The sequence below is a fragment of the Tarenaya hassleriana genome, unplaced genomic scaffold (assembly GCF_000463585.1).
Source record: "Tarenaya hassleriana unplaced genomic scaffold, ASM46358v1 Cleome9, whole genome shotgun sequence".
Classification (NCBI taxonomy): domain Eukaryota; kingdom Viridiplantae; phylum Streptophyta; class Magnoliopsida; order Brassicales; family Cleomaceae; genus Tarenaya; species Tarenaya hassleriana.
In genome coordinates this window covers 1,243,101-1,260,862 of record NW_010971389.1, presented here as the reverse complement: position 1 = coordinate 1,260,862, position 17,762 = coordinate 1,243,101, and the positions used below count along the sequence as shown (strand labels likewise).

Here is a 17,762-nt window from a genome sequence, read left to right as displayed (position 1 = left end):
AATCCAACTATAATCTATTTGGGTCAATACAAAATCACCCCATATATAGATAATATAAACGGCAAACTTGAAATGTTAGTCCTTAATTACGTAAATTAACTGAAATTTATAATGATTAGTAGAACTTGCAATAGTTTCTGGCATATGATTATCACCCCCACAGGCACAGACAAGAGAACAAAATAGAAGAGAGAAAACTCAAACTTCCACGTGCTTCACAGCCAAGCAACACTCGTAAGTCACGACTTGATTTACAATAATACCCATTCGTTACGACTGTTCACATGAGATACCCAAGGGCAAACCAGTAATTTAATAAAACAAACTTGAAATGACAAAACGCTCCCAGAGACCTGGCAACGTACTGCAGACCCAAAGTGACCCAGCCAACACAAAAACCGAAGGGTATTATCGGAAGTTAAAGAAGTGCGCCATATTCGTGAGTGCATTTTAATGGAGGTCGGCGGGATCCGATCTACGAGAACACCGCCGAAGATTCTTCTGGAGGTCATGGCTAAATTACCAGAATACCCTTGTCCCACCGTAGAACATCGACGATTCTGGAATTTTTCTTCTATTTTTTTCTCGGGAAAGTGAAAGAAAGCGAAACAGTTGCAGCAACAAAGCCGAGCAAAAATCTACAGTGAGTGAGATCGGCAGAAGAGATTCAGAGAGAAATTAAAGAAGCCCTAAGAAATTTAAGAATTTGCGAAAATAGCCCCAAAATTAACATACAATTAACAAAATCCACCCGGAATTTTCATTTATTTCACATCTGGTTTGCTTTCTTCACCGTCTCCTTGTACCTCATAATGGAATCGATCCTCTGCAACTTCAGCTGTTGCTTGAACCGATTGATGAAGTCGTCAGCCTTCGCGTCCACCTCCTCGTCGGCGGCATCTTCATCCGCCGTGACCCTCCCTTCCCTCACTGTCGCCGGCCGGCGAGCCTCCACAGCGGATATTTCGTCTTCCTCGAAGTGAGAGAACGGCGACTTCGTACTCGCTGATTTCTTCATCTTCTTCGGCAGCTTCGGAGGCACGATTCCGGCGGCGGGCTCGGTGTCGGACTTGGTCCGAGCGACGTGTTTCACGTGGCTCACGTTCAGCTTGCTGTAGACCTCCTCAAGGGTCAGTTCGGCTCCATCTTCTCCTTCAGCATCCGCCGTTTTCGAATCTAGGGTTTCGTCGGTCTGCGGCGGCGCCGGAGAGTCAGAGACGGAGAAAGAGGAGGTGGGTTCGTGGGAAATGTAGTTGTAGAGGTTGAAGGACTTGATTCGGTTAAGAACAGAAGGAGATCTGGAGAGGAAAGCCTGGGTCTGGTTCTGTTCGATCGAAGCTGGCTGAGGATGGGAATGGAGGTCGGCGTCATCGGGGAGTGTCGCCGTCTGAAACCCTCGATGGGTTTTGTCGGGAGAAGCGAAGGAGGAGAAGTTGATGGACTTAAGACGGTGAAGAACAGAGGGAGAACGGTGGATCTGGGGATGATTTGGATCATTGGATTTGGAAGAGAAGGAAGAAGTGATGGCAATGGTGCCGATCATGAGGTTGAGAAAGACGAAAAGGACGGTGGGTGTGAACCAACTGTACATCGCCGATAACAGAGAATCTTCCAACATGGCTTCTTCGCTTTTTTTTTTTGGTTCTTCGGCTCTGTCTCAGAGAAGAAGAAGACGGAGAGGAATGGGTGTGGAGAGAGGGGAAGAGAGTGAGTGAATGGTTTTGTGTGGAGAAAAGGGCACATGTGGGGAAGAAGGGTAAAATCGGGTATTCACATCGAGTTTTTAAAAAATATAATTATTTTTTTTAAAGATAAAACGCCTAAAAAAAACCTCTAACTTACAAAAATATATACAAATAAACCTTCAACTTGAAAAACTGTCATTCAATCCCCGAACTTGTAACTTGTCACTGAATAAAACTTCGAACTTGCAAATTATTACTCTAATAAACCTTTGACCGGTTTGACCACAATTTCAAACGATCGGAAATCTATATATTGACAGATTGCTGATTTTAATTTTTAAATTAAAATTGATAACGTGTATAAGGTGACATCAACAATCCGTTAATACGTGGATTTCCGATCGTTTGAAATTGTGGTCAAACCGGTCAAAGATTTATTAGAGCAATAATTTATAAGTTCGAGGTTTTATTCAGAGACAAGTTATAAGTTTGGAGATTGAATGACAGTTTTTCAAGTTGAAAATTTATTTGTATATATTTTTGCAAGTTAGAGGTTTTTTAGGAGTTTTACCCTTTTTTTAAATATAGTTTGTTTTGGATCTTGAGATGAGATCATGAGATGGTCGTGGGTTGGTAATTTGGGTTTTAGTTGTATTTGAGTTATGTTTTATAAAAACTTAACTTGCAAAAATAAATTTATTTTATTCGATTGTTTCATATTTAATGCAATTATTTTCATTAGTTTTACTATTTGACGATTTTATTTTTGTAATGAAATTTGGTTTCCGAAGATTACATAGCGTTTGATGGGTATTAGTTTAAGTAACGATTCGTGATGTCGTGGAACAATTGTATTATGTATGCAATAGTAAAATAGTTTAATGAAATGTATAATTGAATACAATAAATCTGTAAAATTTTAATATTTGTCATAACCATAATTAAACAGAAAAACTGTATCATTTTTAAATGTAGGAATACAAAATTGTATTTATGCCTTATGACGAACTTTTGTGGTTCTACATAATTGATAATTTAATTGAAAGATGTTTTTTGTTCAAGTTAATAATTTCATTCGTTAAAATAAAATTTTAAACTTGTAATTTATCTAAAAAAATAAAAAGAAAAAGAAAACTAATTTTGTATATTATGATTATATAGTAGTAGGATGTATAATGTTGTTTTACATGTTTTCCATCATGTTTGTGTGCTATTTTTTAGTATCTCACCTAATTGTTTTACTGTATTTATGTCCATTCATTGTTTGTTTTCATTAATATTCAATTATTTCTGCAGATTATTAATGAAAATAATGTGGATGGGGCATGCGAGTACTTTGTGCACTATTGAGAGAAGTGGAATATACTTTATATATATATATATATGATAATTTATTGTTATAATTAATTTTTTCTTTTATCATATAGAAACAAAACAAATGTTTGAATTAGGGATAGATGAAAACAACTTTAAGGCGCAGTTTACAAATTTGATGTTTGGTTCAAACCAAAGAGAAGTCCAAGTGTTTTCTACATTATTTTTTACGTACAAGGGATATAAAATTTAAAAATTAATTTAATTAAAAATGGTCCATCTAATATAGTCGAATTCAGGTTAGAAACATATTTTATTAGAAAATATGAAGAATATCAGTTTATATAGAGTTTAAATATTAATAAGTTTCTTAACTAAATAGAAAACATATTATTTTTTTTTGATAACCGGGTAATCTCAGGCCCAAAGGGCCCAGACTAATCCCGACCCACACGCACAACCGGCACCACACGTGTGGGATGTGAAGCACCCGAAGGTGGTCGGAGGAGAAATCTCCATACCCTGGGTGTTGAACCCACGACCTCTTATTCAGGAAGTGGACTCTCAAACCAACAGAGCTGGGAGAGATCCCCAAATAGAAAACATATTGATATCTAAAGTTTAATAAAAACTGAAACTTTTCATATTTCTCAATATTTATTGACCTTTGTATATACGGATTCATGTAATATAAGATGATTGCTCAGTACAAAGTTGTATTTTGGGTTTATAGATTTATATTTTGGATATCTTATTCTCTCTCTCTCTCTCTCTCTTTTTTTGTATGTTTGTTGTAGACATGGCTTTGTGAATAGGTTCTACACACTTGCTATTCAAATTATTATTTTTTAACGTTTCCAAAGGATATTATCACTTATAATAACATGAAATATTGTCCATTCATGTATTTTTTTTGGAATTTAATTCAAGTTTAATATATATATATATATATATATAATTATACGCTGAAGAATTGCTTTATTCTCATTTAAGAATGATTTGGTTAATATTAATAATATTATTGATTATTGGGATAATCTATCAAATAAAATTTTCATTTCAATATTTTTTCTGTTTTTATTTAGTGAAATATTGGTGGGCTTAGAAACATGGGTGGTTGTAATATATTTATATTTCATTATATTACCAAATATTGTTGAAATTAAAAATAAAAAAATGTTATGTGCAAATGCATATTATATAGGGAAAATCACGTAATATCAACTTATATAAAAATCCCACATTAATACACAAACTTTAAAATTATTATAGGAGTATATATATGAGTTGATGTATTTATTTGATAATTTAAAGTCTGTGCATTAATGTTGAACTTTTATATAAGTTGGTGTATTATTATGTGATTTTGCCTATTATATATTCTCTTTATAACTTCTTTCGCAACCCAGGATGTATATCTAATTCTAAAAAAATGAAATGTTCTGTCAACCAAGATGGAGATGTAATTCTCACGTATGGTTATATTTTTTGGCGGAAAAAAAAAAGATTATGTGGTCATTATTTTCTGTATGGTATTATTATAAAGTCACATACAATATTTTGTTATTAAATAAAGCTCAAAGTCTAACGGCGCCACTAACATTAGACAATTTAAATAATTTCCCCCAAAATAATAATGAGTCATGGGTATTTTCCGCATTTAATTAATAAGGGAAATTAATAATGGTGCGACAATAATGGTTCTTGGATGGGTTTTGTCGGTTGACCCCACAAATTTAAAGGAAAAACTTTGCCCGAGCAGCTGAGATAGATATTTTTAAGAGCTAAATAAATAATTCGATTTTTTTTCTTCAGAAAAAGTTTTAATAATTTGTAAATTCGGTAATAAGGTTTAAATAACGATCTAAAAAAAAGAAATAAAATAAAATCAGGCTCCATTAGCCTCCTAAACGATGCCATCGAGTTCATTGGTTTGGTACTCTCCGTTGGTTCGGTTAGATGCTTATTTTCTGTTACCATTAGAAAAAATATTTATTTTAAAAAAACATTTTTTAAAATTTATTAAATATTATATTCGATTGATTTTTAAACCTCATATAATACGATTTTACGTATCCGAACTAAAATATCCAAAATAGTTATGATTATTTTTTCCCGTGCTACACTTTGGCAATTCCTCTTCATCAACCATGTACTAAACTAAAGTAACGGGTAACTACACAACAACTCTAGGTTTTGGGTCGTTAGCTTTCCTTGCAAGCAAAGTTATAGACGAAACCCTAATGAACAAGCAGCTGATTTCACAAGCATTTTTTTTAATGCACGAACAGTTGCCACAAAATTCTACATTCCGAGGCTTTCATAGTGTTCTAAGTTCTAATCCAAAATCCACAAAACATAAACACTTATCTTATCTGACTTCGATCTGATCGGAGACGGGCCCGAAACCTGAATTCAATCAGAAGACAAAGAAAAAATGAAACCACAAGTGACTGTAATGAAGCACATACTTTCATGTTCAAATTTAGCAAACTAGTGATTCCACATAATAGACTCGGGCTCTATATCGTCAGCCAAACCAACCTGAAGTCATAGCGACGATTTGAGAATCTTGTCGGTAAGAAAATGGTGATTGGTAATAGATTTCATTAGCTTTCGATCGCGGAGTAAACAGAGATGAACTCCTTCATGTGCCAAGGTTAGGTGCTCGGGTTGATAACGGCGACCCGTATGAGTATCTCCACTGACCACAAGCCTCGCATTTCTCCAGCTTCGCATTGTTTTCTAGCGTACAGAATTTACAGGACCAAATCTTGTACTTGATTGCCCTTTCCTTTGGTCTTGCTGCGCTGCACAACTCGCATATTGGAGCCAATGGCTGCTCACAAGAACATGAGAATTGATCAATGAATTGAGCATCGGGTAATAGATATCGTAAAGATTCTAAATGTAGAAGAATCCCGGGTTTATGCGCTGACCCCTTTTGTAAAAACTTACAATCCGTGCGATGAGAGTTAGTAATGGAACTATTACCGGGTTTAGTAAGGTGCATGTGGTGCATTTCCACATGGAAGATTCATCTGCACTATGAGCTGAATCGGAAACGACAGATGATGAAGCCTTCTGGGCTTTGCAACTTCTTGTAGGAGATCTAATTTCAGAACCATCCTGAGTGAGATCAAATACTTCAGATCCCTGTTGGTGTTTGGAGGACAAAGGAAATGAATGAGCATCCGACCCATATCTTCTCTTCACTGATCTTGCATAGTTTTCGCTCAAGCCCGTAGAAATTTCCCTTACTGGGACACACTCCTTATAAGTGTCATTAAAGTTTTCTTCATCTGCTAAAATCTCTGCAGAATAAGAACCGCACCAGAGATCATCAAGTAAACGCCTTTCTGCTGCCATTGCGGCGGCTTGTATTGGACTAAGTGCTAACATGATGGTGCTATCGCCACCAAGACGGTGAGGTCCGCAGGGCCGTAGAGTGCTAGAGTATGCTCTTTTTTCCGCAGCTGCAGCAGCTGTTGCTCGAAGAGATGAAAGGGGAGGCTGACGAGAAAATCCACCCAAACGCCTCCCAGGAAGATCAAACCCAAGTCCGGTTCCCATTATCCCCTTAGTCATCAGCTCCTCGCATTCCTGGATGTCATAGAATCGCTTAAACGTCATATGCACCTCGAAAAATAAGTAATTTTCTTGAAAAGCCATATTACACCTGGATAGCATTAAAGTAAATAGATAAAAACAAGCAAGACAAAGCATTGCCGGATGAAAGCACGGGATGGAAGAGTGGGAACATGCAGGAAATTATATAAGCAGAAATAGAACAAAGGCATCGATATGAATACCCTTCGAAGTTCATCCCAAAGCTTGTAGAAACTCGCATTGTGAGGACCATGAATATTGTGGCAAAGCTCATGGAGCATGGTGTCAAGAATTTCATTGAAAGAGAAGAAATCCCACTCCCGGTTTGGCCTCCGAAGCCTCAGCTTCACGTGCACACCCCCTCCTACATTTAGCCCCAAAAGTGCTGGATTTTTTGGGCTGCAAGTGCAAATCCAATATGAGGACAATGATTTGATCCTGAAATCTATACATCTTCCATTATCACCAAATACGCAGAAAGTGATATGAAAAAAACACGCATTACGCATTATCTTCCATCAAATTTAAAGTAAATCCTCTGAACCATAGGAAACAATCACTCGCCATGAAAAGATTAGTGTAGGGTATAAAATTACAGTCAAACTCAGTTTGTAGCTTTCTCTGTAATCAAACAGATGAAAACAAAGTAGAAACAGCAAACACAAGGGAAGAAAACATCAACTACCAGAATTCAGAGAGAAGTTTCACCCGCCATTTTCGTCTGCTCATGATTGGCTGAACCTGCTTTGCTACTTTTTCAAGAATCTTCCTTGCTTCATCTTCCCCAGGTTTCTTCAAAGTCTTGATTTCCCACACCTTGTTCAAATCCCCCAAATTCATTGACCCTATTTACCCCCCACCAAACCCAGAAAAACCCTAAAATTCTTCCAGAAGAGTCCGAAGAGTCAGATACGACCGATGACTCGTGGAAAATCTAGCCTTCATGCAATCCGATCTCCTTTAGCAAAGCTGCTTCTTTACTCTCAAAACTTAAAGTGAACTGAAAAAATGGGGCTTCTGTCTGAAAATAAAATGGGAGACTAACATCGTTAATTGCTAAAACTCCCCGACACTCTCAAATCAGAGGAACACGAATGTACTGTTATTGAAATCTACATAAACAAGACTGGCATGGCATCATAGATGCCTGACAAAGCAAATCCTCCCCATTAAAAGAACTGTTTACAGGTAACCTCGAATCATCTTTCTTGCGTCGTAAATTTGCGTTCTATTCCCTCAGATCCTCGTCAAACTCAATAGCAGTATCGCAAGCCATTATCAATATAATGCGGATAGTTCAGCTAAATAATCACTTCTTATCCATCATTTTCAAAAGAAATAAATCGAAAAATCCAAAACTAAAAACGTTCTCTCCGAAAATCATTTCAACTTTTTACTGTGGAAACAACTGAATGGTGATCGTGGAATCAAGCGGAAAGGTTTCACGTTTGTTTAGTCTCCATAACGCATGAACAACCATGAACCATTCCCGCCCAAAAATCGAAATAAGTTTCACTAAAATCCAAAATTTTCCGTGATTGAAGATATCATCACTTTACCAGACATACTAGAATTCAACACGGTAGATAAAGCAACCCTATTTTCTGCAATGTCGACGAAAAATGTTCAAGATAAAATTACAACAGAAGAACGAAACCAAAACCCATAAAATTCTCCTCGAATTCAGTTAGATAGCGAAACACCAAACACGCCGGTTTGCTCGAAATGTGCAAAAGGGATACCATAAGTCACTTTTCATGAAAATGTATTGGCGCTAGAGAGATTAACGCCTCTAATCAATCTCCAGAGAACCCTAATTTCATGAAATGCGCACCGTAGAAGAAACTGAAACAGACCCATACCTTCGTCGGAAAACTCTCACTCTGCGGAGAAGAATCCGGTTGACGGCAGAGGCAGACGCCGACGTATCGGTCTCTGCTCCGAGTGTTTGTCGCGTCGAAGGCTTGAAGGAGGGAAATGAAAATTGACCGACGAAAAAGATAAATTAAATTTTAAAATGACAAAAAAAAAACCCTTAAAAATGATTAAGCGACGTTTGTCGGCCCATTTTAGCCCAAAAGGTGCTCATGAGAAAACCAATTGGATCTCAACTCTCGCAACATGTACGGAATGTCCAAAACTCATAGAGACTTTAATGGCGAATTCTAAACCCTAGAATCGAACGATTCGAATATGGAATTCTCAAATATTCTACCCGTGGCTTATATATCTGGATTAGTTTATATTATATAGTTTATATTAAAATTTTAAATTATAACATAATAACTGGATTAGACAGTGGCTTATATATCTGATTTATCAAATTAAACAATCGATTAGATGGTCCATCAATTATTTTAATCCGTTTAAAAAAAACTCTAGACGTCCACAGGACGCATATGGCAATGAACCTAACCTGATCAAATAACAAGTGATCAACATTTAACATTAGAAGTAAACCCCAAATATATATATAATATTTTTTTTTGAAATATAGTTATTTCAAATTTTAGATAAAATACATAAAATTTTAAAATGTTATGTGATCCTAATCAGAATAATTAAAATATTTGAGAAATAAAGATTAATACTAATTGAATTTATATTTTTTTTGGTGAAAATTTGAAACATATATATTTATAAATGATTTTTAAACAACTAATGTATTTATATGAAATAAAAAAAATTATATGACGACTTCATATATATATACAGAACTTTTCCAACAACATTTTGCATTTTCCTTTTTTTTTTTTTTTTTTTTTGGAAAACCTAGATGGAGCACCATAAAAACAAACCTCGAAAATCATGCGAGATACGGCCTACTAATTTCGTTTAATGTAGAGATGACACGTGTCATTTGTGATTTGCCCCTCACACCAAAGGTGGAGCGTATATATATATATATATATATATGTGTTTTGCCAAACAAGCCATGTTCTGAAAAAAAGTTATTTCAGTCTTGCGCTTCTTTCTGTTTTTTAATTTTTCCATGACATATATTCTTAATTGATTGAAACGTATGTCCATTATGGTTATACAGTTCAAACTATATAAATACATCTTGAAAATAATTCTTTTCCAAAAAATCATAATATCCAAGCAGATCCATGAATATACAAGTTTTTTTTTTCACAAAAAAATATATAATTTGCTAATAATCATTTTTTAAATAGACAATTAAAGCCATGGACGTGTTTGTCAAATGTAAACATTTTTTTTTATTATAAACACTGTATAAAATAATAACCTAATAACACAAAAAATGACTTGGGAATTAAGCAAGTTCAGGTGGATGATTTTGATTTATTATCAGATCATTTGATTCGGATTACGTTTTCATGCGGTCTCTACTACTTGATTGCTCTTTTTGTTTTTAAATTTATTTTCTACAATAATGTTGAGGGATTTATTATTTTTAAAAGATTATTAAATATAATGAAATTAAAATCTGAGTTGGATGTTTTTTTTTTTAAATTGCGAAATATTAATAGAACAAATCTCGAAGCAAGGAATCTCATGCTCGCCAAATATTGGGAGAGAGCCCCTAGTCGGTGGATTTATTCTGTTTAATTGTATACGTATATATTTAAAAAAATTATTAACCTCATATTATTCCTCATTCTATAATTTAATATATCAATTTATCATATATTTTAATATCTAATTTCTAACATCTCATCTATAAAAAAAACATCATTTTAACGCAACGTCTTCTTCTTCTTTCTTATAATCCTTTCGTAATCATATAGCATCACGTCATCCTCGATAAAATTATTATGACATTTTTAATATATTATGTCAGTGATTCAATTAAATAATTGTTGAAATAAAAATTTAGAAACTAGAATAAAATAATGAAAAATATAAAAACTTGTAATCTGTTATCTATAAATGGTGATGATTCGAACCATATGTACATGAAAATACTCCCTTTAATTAACCCTTTTTTTCATCAATCTAACCTAACTATTTTTCTTAACAAGGTTATGAATAAATAAAGGGAAATCTCAACTCAATTGGAAAACGATAAACCACTATACACGAGGTTATGAGTTCGATTCTTTATAAAATCTGAATATTTTTGAGTCGATCAGTCTCAATTGGTTGATTTACTCCGTGTGGTTTGTCAGTTATTACGTGAAATTAGAGAATTTACTGTCTAAAATACCGTCTGATCCAGGAGGCCAAATGATATTCGATGTGAAGAGTTGGGAAAACGAGTTCCCACCGTATAAAAAAGGGTTATGAATAATAGATTGATAGTTGGGATATTTATAAAGTGCCAAAAAATAGGGAAAAAATATTTATTGGCAAAAAAAATGTTAGAAATAGGGTTCTTTACTTGGAACAGAGAAAAAATAAATGGACCCCACGAACTGTACCGACAGGTCATCCATCTCTCTCTTTCACATGTCTTCCAACAAAAGCCGAAAAGAGGAAAGCTCACTAAGAAACATGAGACAAATAATTATTATCTTCTCGACAAAATGATATTTCATATCTCATCTATTTTTTTTTTAACAAAATTAAAATACGTATAATTAGTTTTTTTTTACAGTAAGTTTCCTCCACCTGTATACTTATCCGACCATATTTTTGTGACTAAAATCCAAACGATGTTTTATTCATTTTCTCAACCGTCCACATGATTTTCCATGGACATCCTGTTTCCCAATTAGAATAAACATAAATCCAATGAGATGCACTTTTATTTCCCTTTTTTTTATATATAGTATGTGTATTTTGTTTTGGACCTTGTAAAATCATATTTTTTAATGATTGATGGAAATATGATGATTTAAAATGAAAATAAGAGCACTTATCTCGGCATTAAAAAATTTTAAACAGATAGAAATTCTGAAATAAACTACAAGATTGGTAAATTTGATGTGGCCACAATTCGAAAAAGATAACATCCAAATTATGTATTAATAATGGACTCTAATCATTATAAGCTATAACCCTCCCTAATCATAAAACATGTACTCACAAAAATCCGATATTAAATGAAATTACATAATTATAATGTAACCCACGAATCTTATATATATAATGGCTTTTACACTCACTTTTAGATCTAACAGTTTCCAAAAAAAATAAAAAATAAAAATAAAAAAACTAGAGGTGGATAATAAATTCACGTCTCGGAGGCAAATACACAGGACGCATGGCCGACGACAAGGAATTCCCGCCTCCCAAGCCTCCGGCTCCCACCGCCGCAGCTCTGCCGTCCGTCTCTGCCGGTAAATCCAATCTGCAGCCGCCACGTCAGTATCCGTACCGTCAACCGTTTTCCCGCAACCAGCAACACAGGCGGCGCCGGTGGAAACCGCCGAGCGGCCGCCGCATCTGCTGTTGCTGCTGCTTCTGGTCTCTCCTCGTCCTCCTCGTCGCCGCCTTAATAATCTCCGTAGCCGCCGTCGCTCTCTACGTGCTCTACCATCCATCTCCGCCGTCGTTCGCCGTCCCTTCCCTCCGGATCCACCGCCTCAACCTGACCACCAGCTCCGACTCCTCCGTCTCCCACCTCTCCTCTCTCTTCAACCTAACCCTAATCACCCAAAACCCTAATTCCCATTTCACCTTCGATTACAACCCTTTCTCCGTTACAATCGTCACCGATCCAGGTGAGTATTTGCTCGGGAACGGGACGATTCCGGCGTTCTCGAGTGGGGAGAAGAACCAGACGTCGTTTCGGGCTATCGTTGTGACCTCGACGGAGGCGCGTGAGCTCGACGTGACGGAGGTTTCGGGTATCCGATCGGTTCTGAAGAGGAAAGGCGGGTCGGGTTTGGATCTGAAGGTTGTGATGGACACGAAGGTGGAGATCAGCATGGGGAAGTTGAAGACGAGGAAGGTTGGGATTAGGGTTTCTTGCGATGGGTTCAAAGGAAGTGTTCCGAGAGGGAAAGGTCCTTCAATGGCGTCCACTGATAAATCCAAGTGTAAGGTTGATCTCAGGATCAAGATCTGGAACTGGACCTTCTGATTTTTGAATTTTTTACTGTTCACTCTTTCAAAAAATCATTTTTTTTTCAATATACAGGGTTTTACTAAAATTTCGAAATTTCCATTTCCCGACATATAAATTTGTAAACTTTTTTGATGATCGAAACATTTACGAGATTATTATTACCAATATTTTTTTTAATATTTGGGTATTTTTGTTTGTGACTTTGTATTTTGTACACGAAAAAGTTCAAGAAAAAGATACATTACATTGTATTGTAGTGTAGATCCAACTTATATGGATCTGTGTTCTCTAATTACTGAATAATTAATATTAATATTTTCTTTAACTATTATATATATGTATATTATGTTAATATAAACTAAGTTAAGTTGTCGGATCATAAATTTGTTACGATGCCCAAAAATAAAAACCATTGCCAAAAAGAAATGTAATATTCTTTTTTATTACGAGAGATCGATGATTGTTAAAACTGAAAACCAATATTACTTATTAAAATTCTTAAATTATTGATAAATTTAGGTATATATAACACGTGATCTTTAAAGAAAAACTGTTAAATTTTATAGGTAAAAAAGGAAAACCAGGGAGAAAGTTAGACTAATTAAAAAAACTTAATTCATTTATTCGTCACTAAAATAATTTAATCAGAACGAATAACTATAAATTCTTTAACGAGAAAACATATATGTCTATATGATTAAAAAAATTATAAAGAATAATATGACATAAAAGGATGCATGATAAAATTATAAATGATAGATATTAGAAATACTCGTTGTTAGGACTTGGGAGTGATGCACATATGCTTCACCAATTTCGCTCTCTTCTTTGGGAGCCGGATGTCGACTAAACCGAACCTTACCAGTACCGAATCAGATAAATAGTTCGGTTACAACTCTCTTAAACCGGAGTTTACCAAAATAAAAAAGATAAGCACAACAAAAACTGAGAAAAACCAATCAATTTAGAACGTAAAATGGAACCAAACCAAATTAATTTCAATTTTGTTTTGCAACTGTCTTTACCTTGATTCAAACCAAGCCAAACCAAAACCGAAGAGGTCTAAACCGAATCCAATTCATAAAAATGCACCAAATTGGACTGCTATATAACCAAACAGAACTTTAAAACCAAAACAATACCAATGTGAACCAATCCGGTTTAGTTTGATTCAGATAGCAGTAAGAACCATATTTGTGCATCATCATCATCCATCACAAGACAAAGATCTTGTTCTTATGCAAAAGATTTCAACTCAAGGTGTAGGATGGAAAGAAACACATGAAGATATATTGCTAGGCATAACAGCAATACATGAATGAAAATGCATAAACCAGAATGACTGAACTGAAGAGTCTTAGACAGAGGATACAGCACGAAAAAGTAAATGATAGGCGGAGGAACCTCTACCGGACAACGAGGGATGATGAACGATAGAAGCCTCCGAGAAAGTCACATCTCCGAACTGAATTTCTCTTCAACCAATTGTATCCAATCTCTGCATACAATTATCAAGAAACCCTGAAAGCACATGGACTTGGCTTCAACCATGAGTATTAACAGCCTCCCACACCAAGTTCTTGGGAATCGGCTTGGTCCAATCCCGCGCCTGCATAGCCGCGGATTTAAGAATGTCCACTGTCATGACATTAGCCTTCCAGAAAGATGCACAGTTGTAAGGCAAATTATGCTTCTTGCACAGTTCTTGAACAAAGGGCGAAACTTTTCGTAGTTGGCAACGAGGCAACCTCGGGAACAAGTGGTGCTCGATCTGAAACTGCAAACCCCCATGAAACCAATCCATCCATTCAGAGCATTTTATGTCGAGAGTTCCTTTCGTTTGCGTCTCGAACCAGTCATTACCATTAGGCGGTCCAACGTACACATCCGAGGAGAAATGGTTGAGACAGAACTGAACATGTTGGATCCCTGTCACGGAGAAACTCGCCACCACGAACATCAGCCTTTCTCCCCAATTGGGCAGACAAGAAACAAGCAAAGGGTACCAAACCCAGAACACGAGAAGGCCGATAAACTCGAGTCCTCTGCCGGACACTTTCTTTCCGGAAAACAAGAGCAAGAAAGACTGAGCAAACAGATTGATTCTTGCGAAACACATAACCGGGTAAAACGTCAAATGCTGGTAGCTAACCAAGAACCGAGCAGCTGTATCGAAGTTCATCTTCCTCTCGTAGAAATAAGATCTCAATGAATGAAAGAGCTTTGAAGATACAGCGAAAAATGGCATGTGTTGGAGATCAGGGTCGAAATCTAGACTGTTGCAAGCAATGTGATGAGTGTTATGGTTTAGTTTCCACCAAGCAATGCTGATACCAGCGAGGCAATTACCAGTCAAGATCTGCACGAACCGATTCATCTTACGGTTCACCATAACTTGGTAATGCCCAGAATCATGACCAATCCAACCACTCTGAATCCACAGAAACCCCATCACCCCACCACAAAGAAGGTGAACCCAAACACTCTCAGAGCACAAAACACCATAGACAGACAGCGAAAACAGAACAGAGATCAAGCAAAGCAAGACGAAGACGCCATGGCCTTTCTTCTCGAACAAACCCATCTTCGAGAACTCAGACGCGAGCCTCCTGTAATCCTTAGACACATCTGAAACAGCGAAATCTTCGAGATAATACCCAGTGAAGAACATGTTCAGGTGTTGCCAAGCTGTACCTGGGTGATACGCGATGAACGCGTCGGTAACGTCTTGTCCGGCGAGGTTGAGAAGTGGAAGCTCGCCGCCAGGATGTCCGTCAACGGCCCAGCGAGTGACGTCGTAGACCTTCCCCTGAATCGAGATCCAGAGATCTCCGACTCTATTGTGCTTCCCGAGCTCAGCCCTCGAAATGTACCTCTTGGTTTCCGCCATTGATGCGAAACGTGGGGGTGAACCCAGATGGAGATCTCGCGTTCACGGACCGGAATCTCAAATGGGTATTGTGGATTTCGCCCAAAACTTATGGCATCAGTGGTTTTATGGAGGAAGAAGATAGAAACCGAGTGGTTTTTCTAAGGGTTGATATCCAAAAACGCCCCTTTTTATTCTGAAATTGGAGAAGAAATCGGATGGTGGGTTTTTTACAGAAGTGTGGGGTTCGGTTTACAGCAAAGCAAATTTGGAGCAGAAGCGCCACATGATTCAATCTTTTATGGAAATAAAAAGATAAAAATCAAATACATTATACATATAATGTGACCGAAAAATAAAATAGAAATAAAAAGATATTGGTGTGTATTTGTTTATGGGGTACCACATTGTTGGGTAAAGTTGTAACCGTTGAGAAATAAAAATCATGTGGTACATTGGAATATTGTTTTTAGAATGGAATATACCTACCTAAGAAGCATTTTAAGTATCTCTGGTTCTGCTAAAAATCGTCATCCTAATTTTGTTAAGAGTCGATATTTGTTCTTATTTTGTTCACAATATGCCTAATTTGGTTATTTTTTAGCATAAATAGATTTTGTGGATAAAATCCCACTCAAATTTTGGAGACACTTGTGTCAAAATAAATGTTACATCCCAATAATAATATATAAATAAAATCCAAGTACTTTTTAAAATTAGGTATTTAATTGTCAAAGAAAAATAATGCATTTGGAGATTATATACTCCATTTATGCTCTCTAAAAAATTAATAATAATTCTGGTTGGATTGTCAAATAAATATTTTTTTTACCAAGTGGTCGCAAATTTGAATTAGAAAATAAGGTTCTAAAATGTGTTTCAAAGCTATAAGTTAAAAACCGTTTATCTAAAAGAGAATATCATGTGAAAATTTTGGTAACATCATGTGGCATATTTCATATTAATCCAAGTAGTCCTGTAATTCTATAGAGTGATTTTCTTTTGATAGGAAATGTTGATAAAAAAAAAATTATTCTTTTTTTTTTTGCAAAAAATAAAGTACATTGATTGCATTGCAGATTAAATTTTGGCTAAAGGATAATAAATGAAAACGTTTGAGATATTTGTGTGCAAAAAGACAAAAGGGTAAGGTTTAGTTGGTGTATGTGCATATGTGTGTGTATATATATATACAAAAGTACAAAAAAATAACTTAATGCGGGGAAAGCGAGATATATTTTTGCAACAAATGTTGGAATATAGTTTGATTCGTTCTCACGTATGACGAAATATAGATACAAAAATCACTTATAACCAAATTTTTTTATTTTAACCAAAATTCACTTATAAACTAAAATGTTATTATTTTATTTTATTTTTATTAATATTAGTATAATTTATAATATATTTTTGTTATTTTATTATTTAATATTATTAAATAGAAGATAATTGATGATGTGTTATATGACTAGGATGAAATTGTTGCCATATCAACGTTAAAAAGTCAATTTTTATATTTAGGATTTTATTTGATAATTTTGTAAGAATATACGTATTTTATTGTTAGATATAATAGATACAAGATTTAGAAAGTTAAAATTGCGACAATTAATTGGGACGAAAGAAAAGTACACAGTTTTTTCTAAATCAAATTATCAAAAGATACCTAATAGAATTTTTCCTAAATCAAATTAACAAAAGATACTCAATTTTATTTGATACTACGACAATTAATGATCGTATATATCTATCGTTTTTTTTTTCAAACCTATATATTTGAAAAACTTTCACTAATGAATTATACAAAACAAAACCAGAATCAAGGTACATAATTTGAGGATTTCAAAATTTAATCTTATAAAAACCCAATCAATAAAAAAATTAACTTTGTATAAATAATAGAATGCGGCATATGATTATTATTCAATTTGTTGGTTGTAGTGAAGTGATTCTGAAACTGTGTACAAAAAATCAAATGGGGACAAAAAGGGAAAACTACTAATTAAAAAAGCCGACGTTATCAGAGGGAAACAAGACTGTGAAACAACACCGCATTGCCACTGGAGTCTCAAGATTGAAACCTGATATCATCACCAGTCTCACTGTCTACCCACTCCCAGCATCTCTTCCACCGGCTTCCTATGATCCTAAAGATCACGAGATAACATCGTTATTACCGGCACCCATGTCCCAAGTACAATAAGAAGGACGACCCGAAAAGCTCCATACCATAATGTGATCTATTCTCAAGATCCAACAGGAGCCATGTCCTTGGCTTTGGCTGCAGCCGTCGCAGCAGCAGCAGCCG

General features: G+C 35.4%; 5 protein-coding genes across 6 annotated transcripts in view; 1 reads left to right on the top strand and 4 right to left on the bottom strand.

The window, feature by feature from the left end:
• Nucleotides 1–204: 204 nt before the first annotated feature.
• LOC104803728 lies at nt 205–3,518 on the bottom strand. The gene is made up of 2 exons (XM_010527758.2): nt 3,490–3,518; nt 205–1,652 (listed from the first exon to the last, which is right to left on the bottom strand). Exons 1-2 carry the CDS (start codon nt 3,516–3,518, stop codon nt 770–772), a joined length of 912 nt encoding a protein of 303 aa, XP_010526060.2. The 3' UTR covers nt 205–769.
• A 1,671-nt stretch (nt 3,519–5,189) lies between these two features.
• On the bottom strand, nt 5,190–8,591 carry LOC104803727. 2 transcript variants are annotated; one of them, XR_770259.1, is made up of 6 exons: nt 8,471–8,591; nt 7,294–7,629; nt 6,812–7,007; nt 5,994–6,602; nt 5,544–5,838; nt 5,190–5,408 (listed from the first exon to the last, which is right to left on the bottom strand). XR_770259.1 is itself a non-coding variant. In XM_010527756.1 (5 exons), exons 2-5 carry the CDS (start codon nt 7,446–7,448, stop codon nt 5,647–5,649), a joined length of 1,152 nt encoding a protein of 383 aa, XP_010526058.1. In that variant the 5' UTR covers nt 7,449–7,629; nt 8,471–8,591; the 3' UTR covers nt 5,190–5,646. The 2 variants fall into 2 exon arrangements, 1 of the variants encoding a protein (XP_010526058.1); XM_010527756.1 differs by having other exon boundaries at nt 5,190–5,838.
• Nucleotides 8,592–11,778: 3,187 nt separating this feature from the next.
• Nucleotides 11,779–12,600, top strand: LOC104804513. Its single transcript, XM_010528826.1, has one exon. It carries the CDS (start codon nt 11,779–11,781, stop codon nt 12,598–12,600), a length of 822 nt encoding a protein of 273 aa, XP_010527128.1.
• Nucleotides 12,601–13,815: 1,215 nt separating this feature from the next.
• On the bottom strand, nt 13,816–15,687 carry LOC104803726 (acyl-lipid (9-3)-desaturase-like). Its single transcript, XM_010527755.2, has one exon. The coding sequence runs from the start codon at nt 15,473–15,475 to the stop codon at nt 14,129–14,131; it is 1,347 nt and encodes a 448-aa protein (XP_010526057.1). The 5' UTR covers nt 15,476–15,687; the 3' UTR covers nt 13,816–14,128.
• Nucleotides 15,688–17,350: 1,663 nt separating this feature from the next.
• The window catches only part of LOC104803725 (ATP-dependent zinc metalloprotease FTSH 4, mitochondrial-like), a 4,669-nt gene continuing 4,257 nt past the window's right edge, over nt 17,351–17,762 (bottom strand). The window contains exons 8-9 of the mRNA XM_010527753.2: nt 17,684–17,758; nt 17,351–17,601 (exon numbers count right to left, since the gene is read on the bottom strand). Of these exons, the coding sequence (XP_010526055.1) occupies nt 17,701–17,758 (58 nt within the window). The 3' untranslated portion in view covers nt 17,351–17,601; nt 17,684–17,700. The remainder of the gene's footprint in view (nt 17,602–17,683; nt 17,759–17,762) is intronic.

What these genes read in the sequence shown, in the direction of transcription:
- LOC104804513 (XM_010528826.1), top strand. Translation starts at nt 11,779, where the DNA reads ATGGCCGACGACAAGGAATTCCCGCCTCCCAAGCCTCCGGCTCCCACC.
- LOC104803727 (XM_010527756.1), bottom strand. Translation starts at nt 7,448, where the DNA reads ATGAATTTGGGGGATTTGAACAAGGTGTGGGAAATCAAGACTTTGAAG. An exon ending in AAACTTCTCTCTGAATTCTG is followed by an intron (nt 7,008 to 7,293) that starts GTAGTTGATGTT and finishes TTGCACTTGCAG; the next exon opens with CCCAAAAAATCCAGCACTTT. An exon ending in TTTGGGATGAACTTCGAAGG is followed by an intron (nt 6,603 to 6,811) that starts GTATTCATATCG and finishes TATGACATCCAG; the next exon opens with GAATGCGAGGAGCTGATGAC.
- LOC104803726 (XM_010527755.2), bottom strand. Translation starts at nt 15,475, where the DNA reads ATGGCGGAAACCAAGAGGTACATTTCGAGGGCTGAGCTCGGGAAGCAC.
- LOC104803728 (XM_010527758.2), bottom strand. Translation starts at nt 3,518, where the DNA reads ATGGAGATTTCTCCTCCGACCACCTTCGG. An exon ending in TCTCCTCCGACCACCTTCGG is followed by an intron (nt 1,653 to 3,489) that starts GTGCTTCACATC and finishes TCTCTGAGACAG; the next exon opens with AGCCGAAGAACCAAAAAAAA.